The sequence below is a fragment of the Danio rerio genome, chromosome 23 (assembly GCF_052040795.2).
Source record: "Danio rerio strain M-AB ecotype USA chromosome 23, GRCz13ab, whole genome shotgun sequence".
NCBI classification, from domain to species: domain Eukaryota; kingdom Metazoa; phylum Chordata; class Actinopteri; order Cypriniformes; family Danionidae; genus Danio; species Danio rerio.
Genome location: NC_141043.1, coordinates 11379485 through 11397167, shown reverse-complemented (window position 1 = coordinate 11397167; position 17683 = coordinate 11379485). Strand labels below are relative to the sequence as shown.

General features: G+C 37.2%; 1 protein-coding gene across 2 annotated transcripts in view; it reads left to right on the top strand.

Annotated features, from left to right (window-relative positions):
* Nucleotides 1-17683, top strand: part of cntn3a.2 (contactin 3a, tandem duplicate 2) — a 220622-nt gene that overhangs the window by 96722 nt on the left and 106217 nt on the right. For both annotated transcript variants that reach the window (XM_087306662.1, XM_087306663.1), the window contains exon 5: nt 15293-15385. In XM_087306662.1, the coding sequence (XP_087162788.1) occupies nt 15293-15385 (93 nt within the window). The remainder of the gene's footprint in view (nt 1-15292; nt 15386-17683) is intronic.

The following is a 17683-nucleotide window of genomic DNA, read 5'->3' as shown; positions in this document are numbered from 1 at the left end:
CAATATTTTGCATGACTTTCAATGTATTTTTATTTCTAAAGATGTTTGGTGACAAAAGCCTTGGTCACACTGAGATTTCAGCCACAATTTAGTCATCTGAGACAGTCACTGAAGATTCCTGAAATACCTGGCTAAAATCTTTAATCGTTAGTTTGACATGTTCACTGACAGCCGCTTAGTGCCCGTTGTGATCAGATTTTGCCTCCAATGAAGTGTTGGCAGTGTCAGAAGATTTCAGACACTTTTCTGAGTGTCAATCCAAGAACCAATAGGAGTGCAAAATCTGATGACCCAATCCATGCCACAGTTCAAATGACCGCGGGGAAATGTCAAAATTATTTTTTTTTTCTTCCTGGTTTTTATTATTGAGACATGCTGTGTGCAAAATTGCCGCTACAGATTGTTTACGTTTGGTGTGAGGAATCATTTCAGAATGTGGGATAGTGAAAGTGTCACAGGTGGATGATGTCTAACTCTAGGGGAGTTTTCTTCTGTATTTGGTGCATCGTCGTTGTCCTTTAGTCTGACGTTATGATGGCTGGGATCTTGCAGTGTGACATGGGAGCCATTTTCGTGCAGTCTGACATGCTACAATCATTCAGGATTATAAATATTGCACAGTGTGAGCCAGCCTTTAAATGTAATTTTAATAAATCTGTCAATTTAATAAACATGTTTTGTTCAAATGCACCAAAATATTACCCAAGTTTTTAATTGCTTAACATGTATTACAGTTTAATTTAATGGACCTTTTTCATAAAACTGTTATGACGCGTTTAACGGTCATCATAATTATAAATGCTTCAAAGTTTTTAGTATTTTGATTTTTATGAACAATTATAGGCACTTATGTATGTACTATATTATCTTTCTGTCAAATTACAAAAAATTAATTTCTGTTTATGCAAGATGTTTCTGATGCTAAGGGGCTGAGAGTAATTTGACGTTATTCTCTCCTCTGGCTCTTGCCATCAGTCTCACACTATTCTTTTCCTTTTTCTGAAAGTCTTGATAACACCATCATAGAGTTTTTAAATATGATTGTAAAAAAAAGTATTTGTTGTACTTTGCCATTTACTACGCTCAAAGTTTACTCAGCTCCAGAATCTCAAATCGAGAAATGTGAAAAAAGTCTATACATTTTTTAAGTCAAGTTTATTTATAAACTAAATTCGAGAAGTTCACGTGCTTATGATTGTCCACAGCTGGTACTGCATTAGCTAACACATCAGACGATTCCTAAGTCACCATCCTAAGTCAGCGTTTTTATACCTCAGTCATGTATATATCTCCCCTTCCACATTCCTCTTCCCTTTCCCTAGATAGGGCAGCATGGCAGCCCAGTGGTTAACACTGTTGCCTCACAGCATGAACGTCATGCCTTTACCAGGTCAGTCAACGTTTCTGTGAGAGGTTTACATGTTCTCTCCCAATGCTTGCGTGGGTTTTTCTGTAGTTCCCTGGTTTCCTCCCACTTTCCAAAGGCACCATAGATGAGGTCTTAGTCTCAGTATATCTTAGTATATCTCTTTATAGCAATCCCTAATTCATCATTAGCCATAGGTAAGCAGGGGAGTTCTAGAGATCTACCTAAGCTAAAACTTCCCTCTCGCCCAGCAAACGAGAGGGATTCTCAGGCTCGAGGATCTTTTAAGCTCAGGACTCTCTTCTGGGACAGCATGCCAAACAAGCTTTATAATTAATCATCAACTAAATGTGAACTCTTGAAATAAATATTTAAATAAAAACATAAGAATCTAGACAGTTTTTACATACGTTTGTTAGTCTGAATATCAATTATTTCACCCATATTTCAATTTTGTGTTCTTAAAAACATTTGAAATAACTTGATTTAATATGCTTCCAATGTAAAGTTACACAAAAATGGCCAGCATAATTATATTACATATTAATATTTTTACCCTCATACGTCCAACATATATTCAAAAGTAAAAATGTCTTTAAACTGTTTTTTGGCTTTTGACAAATTCAGCTGCAACCCAGCACTGGGAAACTACACTTGCATATACACACACACTCATACACTATGGCCAATTTAGTTAATCCATTTCACCTAGCTCATGTCTCTAGACTGTGGGGGAAACTGGAGCACCCAGAGGAAACCCACGCCAACACGGGGAGAACATACAAACTCCACACAGAAATGTCAACTAGGCCATCTGGGACTCAAACCAGCGACCTTCTTGCTGTGAGGCGACAGTGCTTACCACTGAGCCACTGTGCACGCCCAATAAAAAAACATCCAGTTGCTAATAATCCATTCTCAAAACGATCAAGGAAAATTATATTAAATAGTCTGTTTGCTCTGCTGTCACACCATTTTACAGCAGTGAATAATACTTTTTAATGGACAAACCACGTCAGAAAAACAACAGAGGTCACAATGTGAGCAGTGCAGAAAAAAATGCACACTGCGTCATGTTAAGTGTTACATTAAGCGCTTTAACTCTTTTAGTGTATAGTTTAATGTGGCTTGCCATGTCAAGTGCTTCAACAGATGCATGTGTTATTTAGTGCGTTTTTAGATCAGTGAACACTACATTGTATTACATCTACATTTCATCCTTCTACAGTATGTTTAAAGGTGCGAATATTGTTATTGCAGTTAAACTGTTCACCCTAAATTGAGTATTTCTCGTGTCTTTTTTTCTGTTAACACAAAATATGTTTTGTTTTTGTTTTTTTTTCCTTAAGAACAATAGAAAGTGGCTTCCATATTAGGTAAAAGAAAACAGACCACAGGTTTCCAATATTATTCAAAATACCTGTTTTTGCCTGTATGTTAAACAGAATGAACCACCAACTTATGCAGCATATGTTTTACACAGTGCATGCCCATCCAGCTGCAACCCAGTACTGGGAAAAACTAATTTAGTTTATTCATTTCACCTAAAGCCCATGTCTTTAGAATAAAAACGGAGTGAAACGGAGCACACGGAGGAAACCCACACGAACACGGGGAGAACATGCAAACTTTACACAGAAATGCCAAATGTCTCAGCCGTAACTCAAACCAGTGACCTCCTTGCTGTGAGGCGTCAGTGCTAACCACTGAGCCACTCACTATGTGAGTAAATGATGACAGAGTTAAAAAATTAGTTTTTTTTTTTTTAAACTGTTTTATGGCTTTTAAAAATTCTGCTGCAACCCAGGATTGGGAAACACCCATATACACTTGCATTTACACACACGCTCATACACTATGGCCAGTTTAGTTAATCCAATTCACCTAGCTCATGTCTCTAGACTGTGGGGGAAACTGAAGCACCCGGAGGAAACCCATGCCAACATGGGGAGAACATGCAAACTCCACACGGAGGAAACCCACACGAACACGGGGAGAACATGCAAACTTTACACAGAAATGCCAACTGTCTCAGCCGTGACTCAAACAGTGACCTCCTTGCTGTGAGGCGACAGTGCTAACCACTGAGCCACTCACTATGTGAGTAGATGATGACAGAATTAAAAAATTTTGTTGAATTGTTCCTTTAAAACCAACCCTTATTTTATTGTTTGTATAATTTACTACCAATTATTAGCTTAAAGGATAGCAATCAGAAGTACTTTTAAAAGTAGCATACAGAGTCAAACACAGCACACTTAAATTATATAATTTAACATTTTATCTACTGAGATTTCCAACTTACTTTTTTCTAACATCACATGAATTTTGTTACTTTAGGCCACCCAGAAATATTGAAGAGCACAACTGAAGTATCATTTTCTGGCAAACAATGTCTTGGAAAACTCGAAAAAATGTCCACCTCCACTGAGAATCCCATGAGGCTCCACACAATTGAAAGATTTTGCAATACTTTGGATATCTTCCATGTCATTTCTGTTACTTCTGTTATTTGTGATTTTTATTTATTTATTTTTATTTTTATTTTTTTGCGATAAAATGACTGTAATTCCCAGACAATTTAAATTATATATATTCATTCATTCATTCATTTTCTTGTTGGCTTAGTCTCATTATTAATCCACAGTGGAATGAAACGCCAACTTATCCAGCATATTTTTATGCGGTGGATGCCCTTCCAGCCGCAACCCATCTCTGGGTAACATCCACACACACACACACACACAGACACTCATACACTACGGGCAATTTAGCCTTCCCAATTCACCTGTACCGCATGTCTTTGGACTGTGGGGGAAACTGCAGCACCCGGAGGAAACCCACGCGAATGCAGGGAGAACATGCAAACTCAACACAACTGAGCCGAGGTTCGAACCAGCAACCTTCTTGCTGCGAGGCGACATCACTACCTACTGCGCCACTGCGTCGCCAATTTTATATATACAGTTGAAGTCAGAATCATTAGCCCCCTTAAATTATTAGACCGCTCGTTTATTTTTTCCCCAATTTCTGTTTAACAGAGAGCAGATTTTTTTCAACACATTTCTAAACATAATAGTTTTAATAACTCATTTCTAATAACTGATTTATTTTACCTTTACCATCATGACTGTAAATAATATTTTACTAGATATTATTCAAGACACTTCTAGACAGCTTAAAGGGACATTTAAATGCTTAACTAGGTTAATTAGGTTAACTAGGCAGGTTATGGTAATTAGGTAAGTTATTGTTTAACGATGGTTTGTTCTGTAGATTATCGAAAAAGTATATAGCTTAAAGGGGCAAATAATTTTGTCCCTAAAATGGTGTTTAAAAAATTAAAAGCAGCTTTTATTCAAGCCGAGATAAAACAAAAAAAGACTTTCTCCAGAAGAAAAAATATTATCAGACATACTGTGAAAATTTCCTTGCTCAAAAAATACAAAAGTAATTTCATTTTTTTCATACAAAAAAATTGAAGGGGGCTAATAATTCTGACTTTAACTATATATATAAATATATATAAATATTTCCCAGCTGATGTTTAACAGAGCAAGGAAATTTTCGCAGTATGTCTGATAATTTTTTTTTCTTCTGGAGAAAGTTTTATTTGTTTAGGGTTAGGGTTAGGGTTAGTGACAGGGAACTACAGGGAAAGAGTTAAACGAAAAAAAAATATCGATTTGACGCACATTCAAAATACCAGCTATACATGTAAAGCACAAATATGTCCTTTAATTTTGCTCAAGTCCAGCGGCCGTTATCCTTGAACCACTCTCCATCTGTTTGTTAGATGTTTGCTCAGATTTTGTTTTGCACTCTAAATTGTGTCAAACACACAAAACGCCCAACTTGTGCCACATGATGTCTAAACCAGGCTTAGTCCCATCTTTGCTTTGAATTCACATACAAATCACTCGCGCTTCATTTGTGTCTGCTTACTGCACGGGCTCAAAACTCGTTCCCCCATCCCCCATTCTATGTAATGTAATGATTGTGAGGGCGCAGGTGAGAGGTCATTTTTCGAGAGACACTCAAATACATTGTGCGCTGCGTATGCAACGTCTGTAAGTCATGTTAAACAATTAATTGCAAACTGAAATAAATATAATTTAATTTCATGACTTGGAATCGAAAGTTTTATGAGATTATTTAGATTATTTGTTATTAATTTGCGTTTATATTAAGAGTTTTGCAGGAACGCAAAAATATTTGGGTCTTTTTGTTGATTTTGCATTGGATTCAGCGATAATGGAATCGCAAAAAAAATAAAAAATAGGGGCTCTGTGTTAAGCCCTATTCTTTGGTTTCAATAACTCACTTTGCTTTTTTGGTATTGCTGTTTGCATTCTGTTTACCATTGGTCAAACTTCTGACAGGTCATAGAGCAGAAAAGACTGAGATCATTCCAGCTCTCTGATTCTCAATCTTTGGAAGATTCTCTCAGCTTAACGTTTGCTCTTCCTGTGTCATTTAAAGAACTGTCTAGAGATGTTGAGCAGCCTGAACATTCTCATCAGTTCAACAACAGTGTTATCAGGACACCTGCTGACCAAAGCTGAAATAAGAGAGGGGGTTAAAAGAAAAGAAAGGCTAGAAGGAAAAGAAAGAAAGAGATCAATCTAATGCTTTAATGCATCACTTGGAGAAACTTCCAGAGATAATAAACCACTTGAGCTTTCTCACCTGGTGGACAACAACGAGGTCAAAGTGAAGTGAGTTCACTGCTGCCAAACAGAGCAACCAGGATGAGTTTCCACAAAGAAGGAAAAAGAAACTTCTGGCAGCCTATAAAGCAGAGAATGGAGGAGAGTTCAGATTCTGCGAGAAATTCCCTCAATTTTTTTTTTATCCTCCAGCACTCAGAGAGATATCCAGGGATGAGTAACATCCTGAGCCTTCTGACCTAGTCAATGGCAGTGAGGTCAGAGCACCTGCCAACCAGAACAGCCAGGATGAGCCGAGACAGAGATGGAAAAGTAAAAGACATGTCTTACAATCAAGACTCGCAAAATATGATAGGACCTCAGGTCCTTCTGCTCTGTAAAAAGCTATTAGTTCACTTTACCTAATAAAAAGAGTAAACTTGTTGAATTATAATTAAGCAAACAAACTATGTGCATAATTATAAAAAAATAAGTCAATAGGTTTACTGACTTTTTGAAAGGGCACCTACTTTACCACTTTATCAAGATTTAATATAAGTATTTTGTGTCTCCAGAACAAGTAAAATTTCAGCTCAAAACACCCATCAGATTACTTGTTATACCCTTTTAAATCTGGGAAATTTGAACTGTGAAAACATTAAGTTTTTGTTGATTGTACCGTTAATACAAATAAGCTGGTTCTCCCCGCCCATTATTCCCACATGCATGTCATAGATCTGATGCATGTAGCTTTCACGTAGATAAACAGCACAGTGACAAACAAGAATGAAGCAGATCTTCATTACTGCAGAAAAAAAAGTTCCCGTTATTTGAAATATTTGTTGTGAAGTTCATTCAAGGGGCGACGCAGTGGCGTAGTAGGTAGTGCTGTCGCCTCACAGCAAGAAAGTCACTGGTTCGAGCCTCGGCTGAGTCAGTTGGTGTTTTTGCGTGGAGTTTGTATGTTCTCCCTGCGTTTGTGTGGGTTTGCTCCGGGTGCTCTGGTTTCCCCCACAGTCCTAAGACATAAGGTACAGGTGAATTGAGTAGGCTAATTTGTCTGTAGTGGATGAGTGTGTATGGATGTTTCCCAGAGATGGGTTGCAGCTGGAAGGGCATCCGCTGCGTAAAAACATATGCTGGATAAGTTGCCGGTTCATGCTGCTGTGGCGACCCCAGATTAATAAAGGGACTAAGCCGAAAAGAAAATGAATGAATAATTGTACTGACACTATGCGGCTGTGTTGATGAATTACGTAGCGATTTTATTGTCTTTATTACAAATGTGCAATGTTTTAAAAACGTTTTAAAGCGGAATCCCATGCATATTCTTTTTGTACATCTGAATTAACGTGAAGCTGAGCGCACATGCACGAGCGCAAAACCCCTCTCTGCATCCTCCCCGTATAAACATGATAGTGACTCCACTTTGGCAAAACCAAATAAAAAACGCAATGGCAAAAGCAACCGAAAAGAGAATCTTCACAGAATGTGTATTGGAGGTGCTCCTATCGGAAGTAGACCAGAGAAAAACTGTGTTATTTGCAAGTTTGTCCTCCGGAATTAATAATAAAAAATAATAATAATAAAATAGAGTGGGAGAGTTTAGCTGACACGGAACATCGCACTGTGAGTGAATTGAAAAATAAATGGACCGATGTAAAGGTGCAGGAGAACAATGGTGCACTGTCAAAGAGTAGACCGAACAGGCAGGGGGAACAGGGGATGCTGAACTAACACCCTTTGAGGAGAGAGTTGCCTCAATTCTGGGCAACACTTTACTGTCTTGAGTAGTATCCGTGTCTGTGGAAGACACAGATGTATTAGAGGAACACTTTGTTAGAGGGGTATAGCAGCACCCCTCTGCTGATATCAAGTCAGCACCACCGGCATTTCAGCTGCCCAATCGGCAGCTTTACTGACCGAGTGCGAGAATGGGCATCATTGTATCTGCACTTTTCAGTTTGTGGGTTGTTGAGGGGGGTAAACAGCCACGTCTTTAATGGATAGCCGTCGTCTTCCTGATATGCAGTTAAAAAATTACGCTTAATAATTAATTTATTTTATAAAATAAAACAAACAAAAAAAAACTTAGCTGGAATAATATCTTTAAATGCATCACTCACCAAGAAGCCATCCAGCGCACACCCTGCCACCTTGGGGCCTCATTGCTGCGTCTCTTTCCAAATTTGGACCCAACTCAGAACAGAGCTCCAAGCAGATAGCTCTTGGAATCATGACAGGACACAGAACCTGCATTCACACTACAGGGTTAATGCTCAAATCAGAATTTGTTCTTGTTTATGCTTGCTTTCTTGCATAGCTATTCACATTGTTGCTTTAAGTGTGAACCAGCATGGTCCAGAACTGAATCACATGTGCAAAATAACAACTAGACACAGTGTATACCTTTGAATTATCTGCACAATGCCTATGCTGTATGGATGTGAATAAACCACATTGTCCGATTGTTTAATATAATACTTTTTGCAGTTTTCGCAGACAACAGCGTGTGTGTATTATAGAATATGAATTGTTGTTGCTAGTACTAGTGTATATTTCAATGTTTGAAACCTAAAGAAGTGTTATGTTTAATGACATCAAAAACCATGTTAAAAATGCTAATTTATTCAAGTGGTGCTCGCTGCAGAGCCATTTGAGGAGAGGTGAGCTCCAGAGAGGGGGAGCTTAAGCTTGAGCTCCACCTTTTTTGCACTTCTTCTACGAGTGATGTCACTGGGGGTAGGGTTAGGGGTGGGGTTGGTGTACGCATTAAAACAGCTTACAGGAGGAGGAGCGACAGCTCATGCTCCCCCTCTCTGGAGCTCACCTCTCCTCAAATGGCTCTGCAGCGAGCACCCTCTCAATTTATTTGATGTCAAAACTGTGACATCTATTTAACATCCACACATTGATGCTCTTTAATATAATACTGAATAACAAAAGTTGTGTTCATCTGAAAGCTTCAGTTCCAAATGACAAATTTACACTAAGGGCCCTATCATACACCTGGTGCAGTGTGGCGCAAGGCGCAGTAGTCTTTTGGTAGTTTCAGCTTGGTGCAAGAGTCGTTTTGAGGCGTTGCGCTACGCTGTTTAAATAGCAAATGCATTAGCGCTCATTTGTGTGCCCATAGGCGTTCTGGTCTAAAAAGGAAGGCGTTCTGAGGCGGACTGCTGGCGCTTTGCTATTTTGAGAAACTATAATAGATTTTTCATTAGACCAAAACTAACCCGGTCTAAACTCCGGCGCAGAGTTGCGCCTCGCTTACACACTGCTTAATACGCACAAGAGAGCAATAGGCAAATATCTTTACATATGAAAAAAATTAAATATTAAGGATATATATAGGATATAATAAGAATAGATATAGAATATAAATATAAATATGAAGGATTAAAATATTACAAAACATATTATTTTCTAGCCTACATAAATATGAAAAATCACTGCTTTTATGTCTTCTTCATCTCAGGTGGCTTTTTCAGTTCATTCATAACAATTTGCTTTTGTATAATGTTATTATTATTAGCAGTATTGTTTATTATATCCATATTTATATTTGTTTTATTAAAAACAAGCTTAGATTTGCCCACCTGTCAGGTTTTAGACCATATGGGGCACAGCATGTGTTTTAGGATATAACTTAGGTTTTTGAGCACATTTTGTTATTATTATTCATTTATTCGTTTGCTGGAAATCAGAACTGAATTTAGAAATGGTTTTGAAACGAATATTTGCGCTTAACAAACAAAATTATTTATTTATAGACTAATTGATGTCTGTGCGTAAAGGTTTTCCTATCCAAGAGCGAATGTGAAAGTAGTTCCATTATCTCTCATTCTCACGCAGTAGATGCTCTGTTTAACAGTTTTCTGTTAAAAAACTGTTAACTGTTAACTGTTTGCTTGTGAAATGCTCATTTTTTCCACTTAGACTTACTTTGCGTCCTATAAATAGAGCGAATGCGCTCTTGGCGCGACGCAGCTGACTCTTAAAGGGAATGGGAGATGAGACTCTAATTGGTTTATTCTCAAAACACACCTATAACTCATTAAGAAAATAAACTCAACCCTTTTGGACCATGGCAGGCAGATTTCCCGTCCTTAAATTAGAAAAAACACGTCCTGACACGCCCTGAAAGCGTTTGCGCCCTGCATTTTGCACTCTGCACATGGACCGTCAAAATAGAGCCCTAAATGTTGTATCCCTACAATGCATGTAAACTACTTTTATGTAAAAATGACATCAAATTAGCATAGTGTTAGGTGTCATTTTGACATCAAGGGATGTAAAGATTGGGTAACGCTTTAGTTGAGGTCACAATTCATGGTACTAACAAACCATTAGCTAACATTTCTAGCTTAATAAACTACTAATTAGCTGTTAATTATTAGTTATTAAATTAGAAATTGGTTTTACCTTAAAATTAGGCATACAGAATAAGATCATACTTTATAATAACTAATAAACAGTTAATTTAATTTCAACAATACTTAGGTAATCAGCCAGTAGTTAAAAGCATGAATTGTGACCTAAACTAAAGTGTTACCAACAATTTTCTTTGCATAGCCATTCACGTTGTTTTAAATGTTGTTTCAAGTTGCAGTTTGAGCTGCTCACACTGTCATGGCAAAAACAGAAATGAGTCTTATATGAACAAAAAAAATCTGATTTTGGTGTCATGTGAGTCCTTATATAGCCTCTACTGTCACCATATCAATTGAACATCTATTGTAGATTTTGGACAAATGTGTTACACAGTGCGTTCCACTGTCATCAATATCAAAATTTTAACTATATCTTGTGGAAAAAAGTAGTGCTATATCCCTTCTGTAGAGCTCCAGAGACTTGTAGAATCAATGCTAAAGTATATTGAAGCTGCTCTTATCTCAATTGGTGACACCTTATGCTGGTTTTCCTTTAATTTGTCACCCATCTCTTGCATTTGACAGTTGTGTCTGTAAATGTTAAAAATTCACACTAAAACTATTTTTATTTTGCATAAAGTGAGTCACAGTTAAACTTCACAGTTTGTGTGCATGTCAAAGCAGATGGAGCGCTATAGAAAGAGAATGCAATTCATTTTGAGTATAATATATGCATTATTGATGACGATGATGATGAACAAAGTCAAAAATGTGGAAATACAGTGCACGGCCAAAAACATTTTTAGAGATCCACAAGCAAATATTTAAAAGTCTATTGTGGCAATTATTTTGGCTTGTTATGTTTTACAACCTGTTAACCCTGGCTTATGAAGTATGTAACTTTTTTTTTATCCCATGGTCTTATTCCAACATTACAATGGCTAAATTCAACAAGAAAAAAAAACTCATCAATATGTTGACCAAGTCTAGGCTTACTGAAAACACATGCAGCGGCCTACAATTTTGCCAAATTACTTTTTTAGTGTACATTTTGTTGCACATTTGAGATGACAGATCCATTAAAGGGTGCTAACTACATATTTGCAAATCTGAAATATGTTTCTTATTCTCCTTTTTGTTACATGTTTGAAATGACAGATACACCAGAGGGGGTTGTCTAATTTTTTGCAAATCTGAAATACGTAACTTAGTGTACATTTTGTTGCACGTTTGAGATGACAGATCTACTAGAGGGCACTGTCTACATTTTTGCAAATCTGTAATACATTATTTAGTGTACATCTTGATTAATGTTTCAGATGACAGATTCAGTAGAGGGCGCTGTCTACATTTTTGCAAATCTGAAATACGTTCCTTAGTATACATTTCGTTGCATGTTTGAGATGGCAGATCCACTAGAGGGAGCTGTCTACAGCTTCCGTTCGAATTACACCAGAATTACCGACCGCTTCCGCAATTCATTCTGAAATTTATTACCGAAATATGGTCGGCCCCCACGGTACAGCCGCGGGAATAGAAGAGCTATATCCAAAATTATCGATGTAACAGCCGAGAGGAGAGGAAAAGTCATGCCAGGTCAAATGGGCAACAGTGAAAGAGAGAGAGAGAGAGAGAGAGAGAGAGAGTGAAAGAGTTTACTTTCATTCTCTTAATCGCAGTGAAATATGAGCTTCTGCTGTAAGTGTCAGTGAAAGACTGTCCAGCAAACACACAGTGAAGTTGTGCACGGTTTAGAGTGTTGTGCAGTAGTTAGAGTGTTGTAAATAATTGCTCTTGCTTCCCTCACCATAGTAAGCTATTGCGACAGCGCATATGAGATAAATGACGTCAGTACATGATAACTGGTAATGATTATTAACTTAACCGATGCCGAATTGTCTGCGTCTGCATCGCGGTGCACCAAAATTTTGTTGCACATTTAAGATAACAGATCCACTAGAGGGCACTGTCTACAGTTTTTTTTTTTTTTTTAATCTGAAATATGTTCCTAAGTGTACTTTTCGTTGCATATTTGAGATGAAAGATCCACTTGAGGGTGCTCTCTACATTTTTGTGAATCGGAAATGTGTTACTTGGTGTACATTTTGTTGCATGTTTCAGATGACAGCTCTACTAAAGGGCGCTGTCTACATTTTTGCGAACCTGAAATACCTTGCTTAATGTACGTTTCCTTGCACGTTTGAGATGACAGATCCACTAGCGGGTGCTGTCTACATTTTTGCAAACTGAAATTCGTTCCTTAGTGTACGATCCTTGCACATTTGAGATGACAAATCCACTAAAGGGCGTTCTCAACATTTTTGCAAATCTGAAATATGTTCCTTAGTCTCTGCTTTGTTGCATGTTTGAGATGACAGAGCCACTAGAGGGCACTGTCTACATTTTTGAAAATTTGAAATGTGTTCCTTAGTGTACTTTTTTGTACGTTTGAGATGACGTATCTACTAGAGGGTGCTATTTACATATTTGCAAACCAAAACTACATAATTTAGTGCACAGTTTGTTGCTTGTTTGAGATGGATCTAGCATAGCAGGGCTGCCCAAACTCAGTACAGGAGGGCCGTTGTCCTGCAGAATTTAGTTCCAACCCCTATCAGACACACCTAGGCTAGCTGATCAAGCTCCTACTAGGCTTTCTTTGCAGGTGTGTTGAGGCAATTTGGAGCTAAAATCTGCAGGATACCAGCATTCCAGGATCAAGTTCCCTTCAGCACTAGAGGAAGCATTTCACATTTTTGCAAATCTGAAATTCGTTACTTAGTGTACGTTTCATTGCATGTTTGAGATGACAGATCCACTAGAGGGCGCTGTCCACATTTTTGGAAATCTGAAATTCGTTACTTAGTGTACGTTTCATTGCATGTTTGAGATGACAGATCCACTAGAGGGCGCTGTCCACATTTTTGGAAATCTGAAATTCGTTACTTAGTGTACGTTTCATTGCATGTTTGAGATGACAGATCCACTAGAGGGCGCCGTCCACATTTTTAGAAATCTGAAATACGTTCAATAGTAAACATTTTGTTGCACATTTGAGATGACAGATCCACTAAATCCACTGTCTACAGTTACAGTTACAAATCTGAAAAGTGTACGTTTTGTTGTACGTTTCACAAACACATCATTGTACTCGTCCACGAGAAGGTGGGGCTTGTCACAGATCACTTATTTGTGCAAAGAACTATACTAAAATAACTATTTATTTGTCAATAATCTTAGTGTATGTTTCATTGCATGTTTGAGATGACAGATCTACTAGAGGGTGCTGTCTACATTTTTGCAAATTTGAAATGCATTATTTAGTGTTCATTTCGAATTATGTTTAAGATAACAGATCCAGTAAAGGGTGTTGTCTACATTTTGCAAATCTGAAATACATTCCTTACTGTACGTTTTGTTGCACTTTAAGATGACAGATCCACTAGAGGGTGCTGTCCACATTTTTTTGAATCTGAAACACGTTTCTATAGCTGTGTCTCAAAAGGCTCACTATACACTATGCACTCATGCACTATATACTTATGCACTAACACACTCAACAGCATATGTATGTAGTGTTGTCCCAAATGGCACACTAATATTTTCCTACTAAGCGGAAATTCAAACCATTTCCCTGATGATGTTTGACGGTTGCCAAATCAGTGAAATAAATAACCAAACAATCAAATAATACCTCCCATGAGTATAACCACATTCACCATCGGGAAGCACTATAATATCTCGTAGGAGAATTTTGCTTTCACCATCCAAAATAAATAAAGTTATCCAACATGTGCGACCGATAGCTCCGCCCCTTCCGCTACATGAGCAAAACTGCGTCGTTGAGTGTGTGAAGTGTCCATCATTACACACTTAATTTTACTGGCTGAATGAGTGCATCATCCGGGTAATTAAAGTGCACTTACTATTTTTAGAGTTTTTAATGTGAACGCACTACTTACACTATTTATACTACAAAATGGCAAAGAATAGTGCATAGTATGCGATTTGGGACGCAGCTTATGTGTATGTTTTGTTGCACGTTTGAGATGACAGATTCACTAGAGGGCACTGTCTAGATTTTTGCAAATCTGAAAAGTGTACGTTTTGTTGTAGGTTTCAGAAACACATCATTGTACTCGTCCATGAGAAGGTGGGGCTTGTCACAGATCCTTTATTTGTGCAAAGAACTATACGAAAATAATAATTTATTTGTCGATAATATATCTCTGTAAATATTAATGTGAATAGAAACACAAGTCGTTGGTGCCTTACTGCCCTGTAGTGTTCATTTTACCTAGAATCTGCTTTCAAACATATTGAAAGACAATAATATTGGCTGAAAAAAGAATTTAAACAATGAATGCTTTGGGATTTGCTGGAGTAAACGGCTTCTGCTACTACAGACTTGTTTTTGTTTGTCAGGTTTAGATACTGTAGCTAGCCAATTTTACATCACATTTAGCTTTGGGTGTGCTATGGAATCATCATGAAATTGTTTTAACAACCTTATGCTGTCACGGTTTATTAGCATCAAGAGTTTCATTTCACAAAACAAAATATTTTGTTGATAATGGAAGTACATCCAGTATCTGAGCACTGTTTTATATAAAAAATAAAAATCTTAACACTTGATCATTTGCATTAAAGTGAATAATATGTAATATGCCAGAAACATACAGTATTAATAGCTGCAATACTGTGATCATAAAGCTGATACAAACTATAGAGATGAAGTGTTTTGGGGTGAATTAACTTTCGAGTGGTCTGCTTATACAGTAGCTGTCCCAACATGTTAAGCTAAGAGAAAAGAAATCAGCTCTAAGGTGTTTTTTTATTATTATTATTATTCTCATGCTCATGTCTGGCACTGCTGCATCTTCTGACTGCTTTTTTATGCCTTTCAGACTTGAATTTAAAAACTCAAACAAGAAGTGCTGTCTCAGTGCGAGAAGGCCAGGGGGTAGTTTTACTTTGTGGTACGCCATCATATGCAGGAGGTAAGCCTTTTATAGGGATACTTTTTTTAAGATTATAGTTTATACTTGCATAGAAATGCTTTACACATGTGTGAAATAAAGAGTTTTGACTTATCTCTTTGCTTCATGGGATTTAGCATGTGGTTTGAATACTAAGAGATTGCAGACTTTTAGAGGACATATGACGCAAACACCTTAAAGAAATAGTACTAGATATTTACTCATCCTTAACTTGTTTCAAACTTGTTTGATTATTTATATATATTAAAATAGATATTTTTTTAAGAAAACTTGACAACTGTCATCAACTCTGTAATCAACAACTGCATTTAAACTCTGAAAACTGTATTGACACAGTTTCAATTTACTAAAACTTCTGTGTTAAGCTGCTTTGACACAATCTACATTGTAAAAGCACTAAAGATTTAAGGATGAATTGAATCGGATTGAATTGAACTGCAATCACTGACATCCATATTTGGGAGGTTTTTCTACTATGGAAGTCAATGGTTACAGGTTTTCAGCTATCTTCAAAATATATTTCGTGATTACAAGTAGCAGGAACTCATAAAGAAAAATGAAAAATGAGTAAATAATGAATGCATTTTCATTTTAAATGAACGATCCCTTTAACACTATATATACACGCACAGGCTTTTCAAGTGTTTCTTGCATCTTGAAGCCTCTAAAATGCTTTGCATGTTGGACCCTGGACCACACATGATTCATGAGACCCATATATTTTTTGGGGATACACTAAAAAATACATTATATGGATCAAAATTATGTTTTTTATTCCAAAAATCATTAGAATATTAAGTAAAGATCATCTTTCATGAAAGTATTCTGTAAATGTGCCATTTCATGTAGACAACTTTAAAGTTGATTTTCTGAGTATTTTTGTAACACTTTAGAATAATGGTATATCAATTAATGTATTTACTAACATTAAGTAGGAATAATCTTGTGTAGCATTTATGAATCATAGTTCAACATTTACTAGCCATGTTTTCATCCAAAGATGCAAATTAAATTTACATAGGAATACTGGATTATCGCTTAAAAGATGTGCGAATAAAGCAACGTTTCCATCAAACGAGTCAAAGCAAACAAAATCCTCACCTGATTAACTGAGGCCAAATATCAAAAAATAAATAAAAAGTTGGAATTTGCAGTGGATGAGGAGCTGCGTGAATCTTTTTTTTAATTTAAGAATATACTTGTGCCGCACAGACGCGAAGCACAGATGATTATGACAGTTCTGGAGGTAGTTAATAATATAATGACACCAATACTTAAATGAAAATGTATCATCACATGATCTTCACATGACTTTTTTAATGCACATACTGGATTTTGTTCAGTAAAAGTGTTTCTGTCATAGTTTATGCAATTTTTTTTTCTTTTTGAATAAAAAGTTTATACAACTCAGTTATGCCATTACATTTTTTATGCGTATTTTCAAACTTTATGAACATCTTGGTGTTTCCATCAAACACTTTTCATGTGCAAATTCAAAATGCACATAAAACTAGGTGGATGGAAACTCATTCATTAATTTTCTTTTCGGTTTAGCCCCTTTATTGATCTGGGGTTGCCACAGTGGAATGAACCGCCAACTTATCCAGCATATGTTTTATGCTGCAGATGCCCTTCCAGCTGCAACCCATCACTGGGAAATATCCATATACACTCATTCACTAAGGACAATTTAGCTTACCCAATTCACCTGTGAACTGGGAAACCCCACGCTACCCCACGAAAACCCAGGCTAACACAGGGAAATCATGCAAACTCCTCACAGAAATGCCAACTGACCCGGCCGAGGCTCTTGCTGCACTACCTACTGCGCCACCAGGAAACAAAGCTAGTAATGTATTACTAACATCCACATCAGTTAATGCACTGTGAGTTAACAGGAACTAATGTTATTTAACTTAAATAACGTTAAAAAAAATTGATGTGAAATTTCACAAACTAATTTTGAGAGGACCATGTGATATGATTGACAACGCTAATCATTAGCTAGCCTATCGCATCATTCCAAAATCACTATAAATATCCTGCCTGAACTTCATTCCCTTCCCCATCTTCGTTTTGAAAACCCCCCCTATCCTTTTTTTCTCCCTCCATCTAAGCTCTAGGATTGGGTGACACGACGGCTCAGTGGCTGGCGCTGCTGCCTCGCAGCAGAAGGGCTATGGTTCAAGTTCTAATTGAGCCAGTCAGCACTCTGTGTGAAGTTTGCATGCTCTCCCCGTATTTCCATGGGTTTTCCCCGGGTACTCCGGTTTCCTCCCACAGTCTAAAAACATGTAC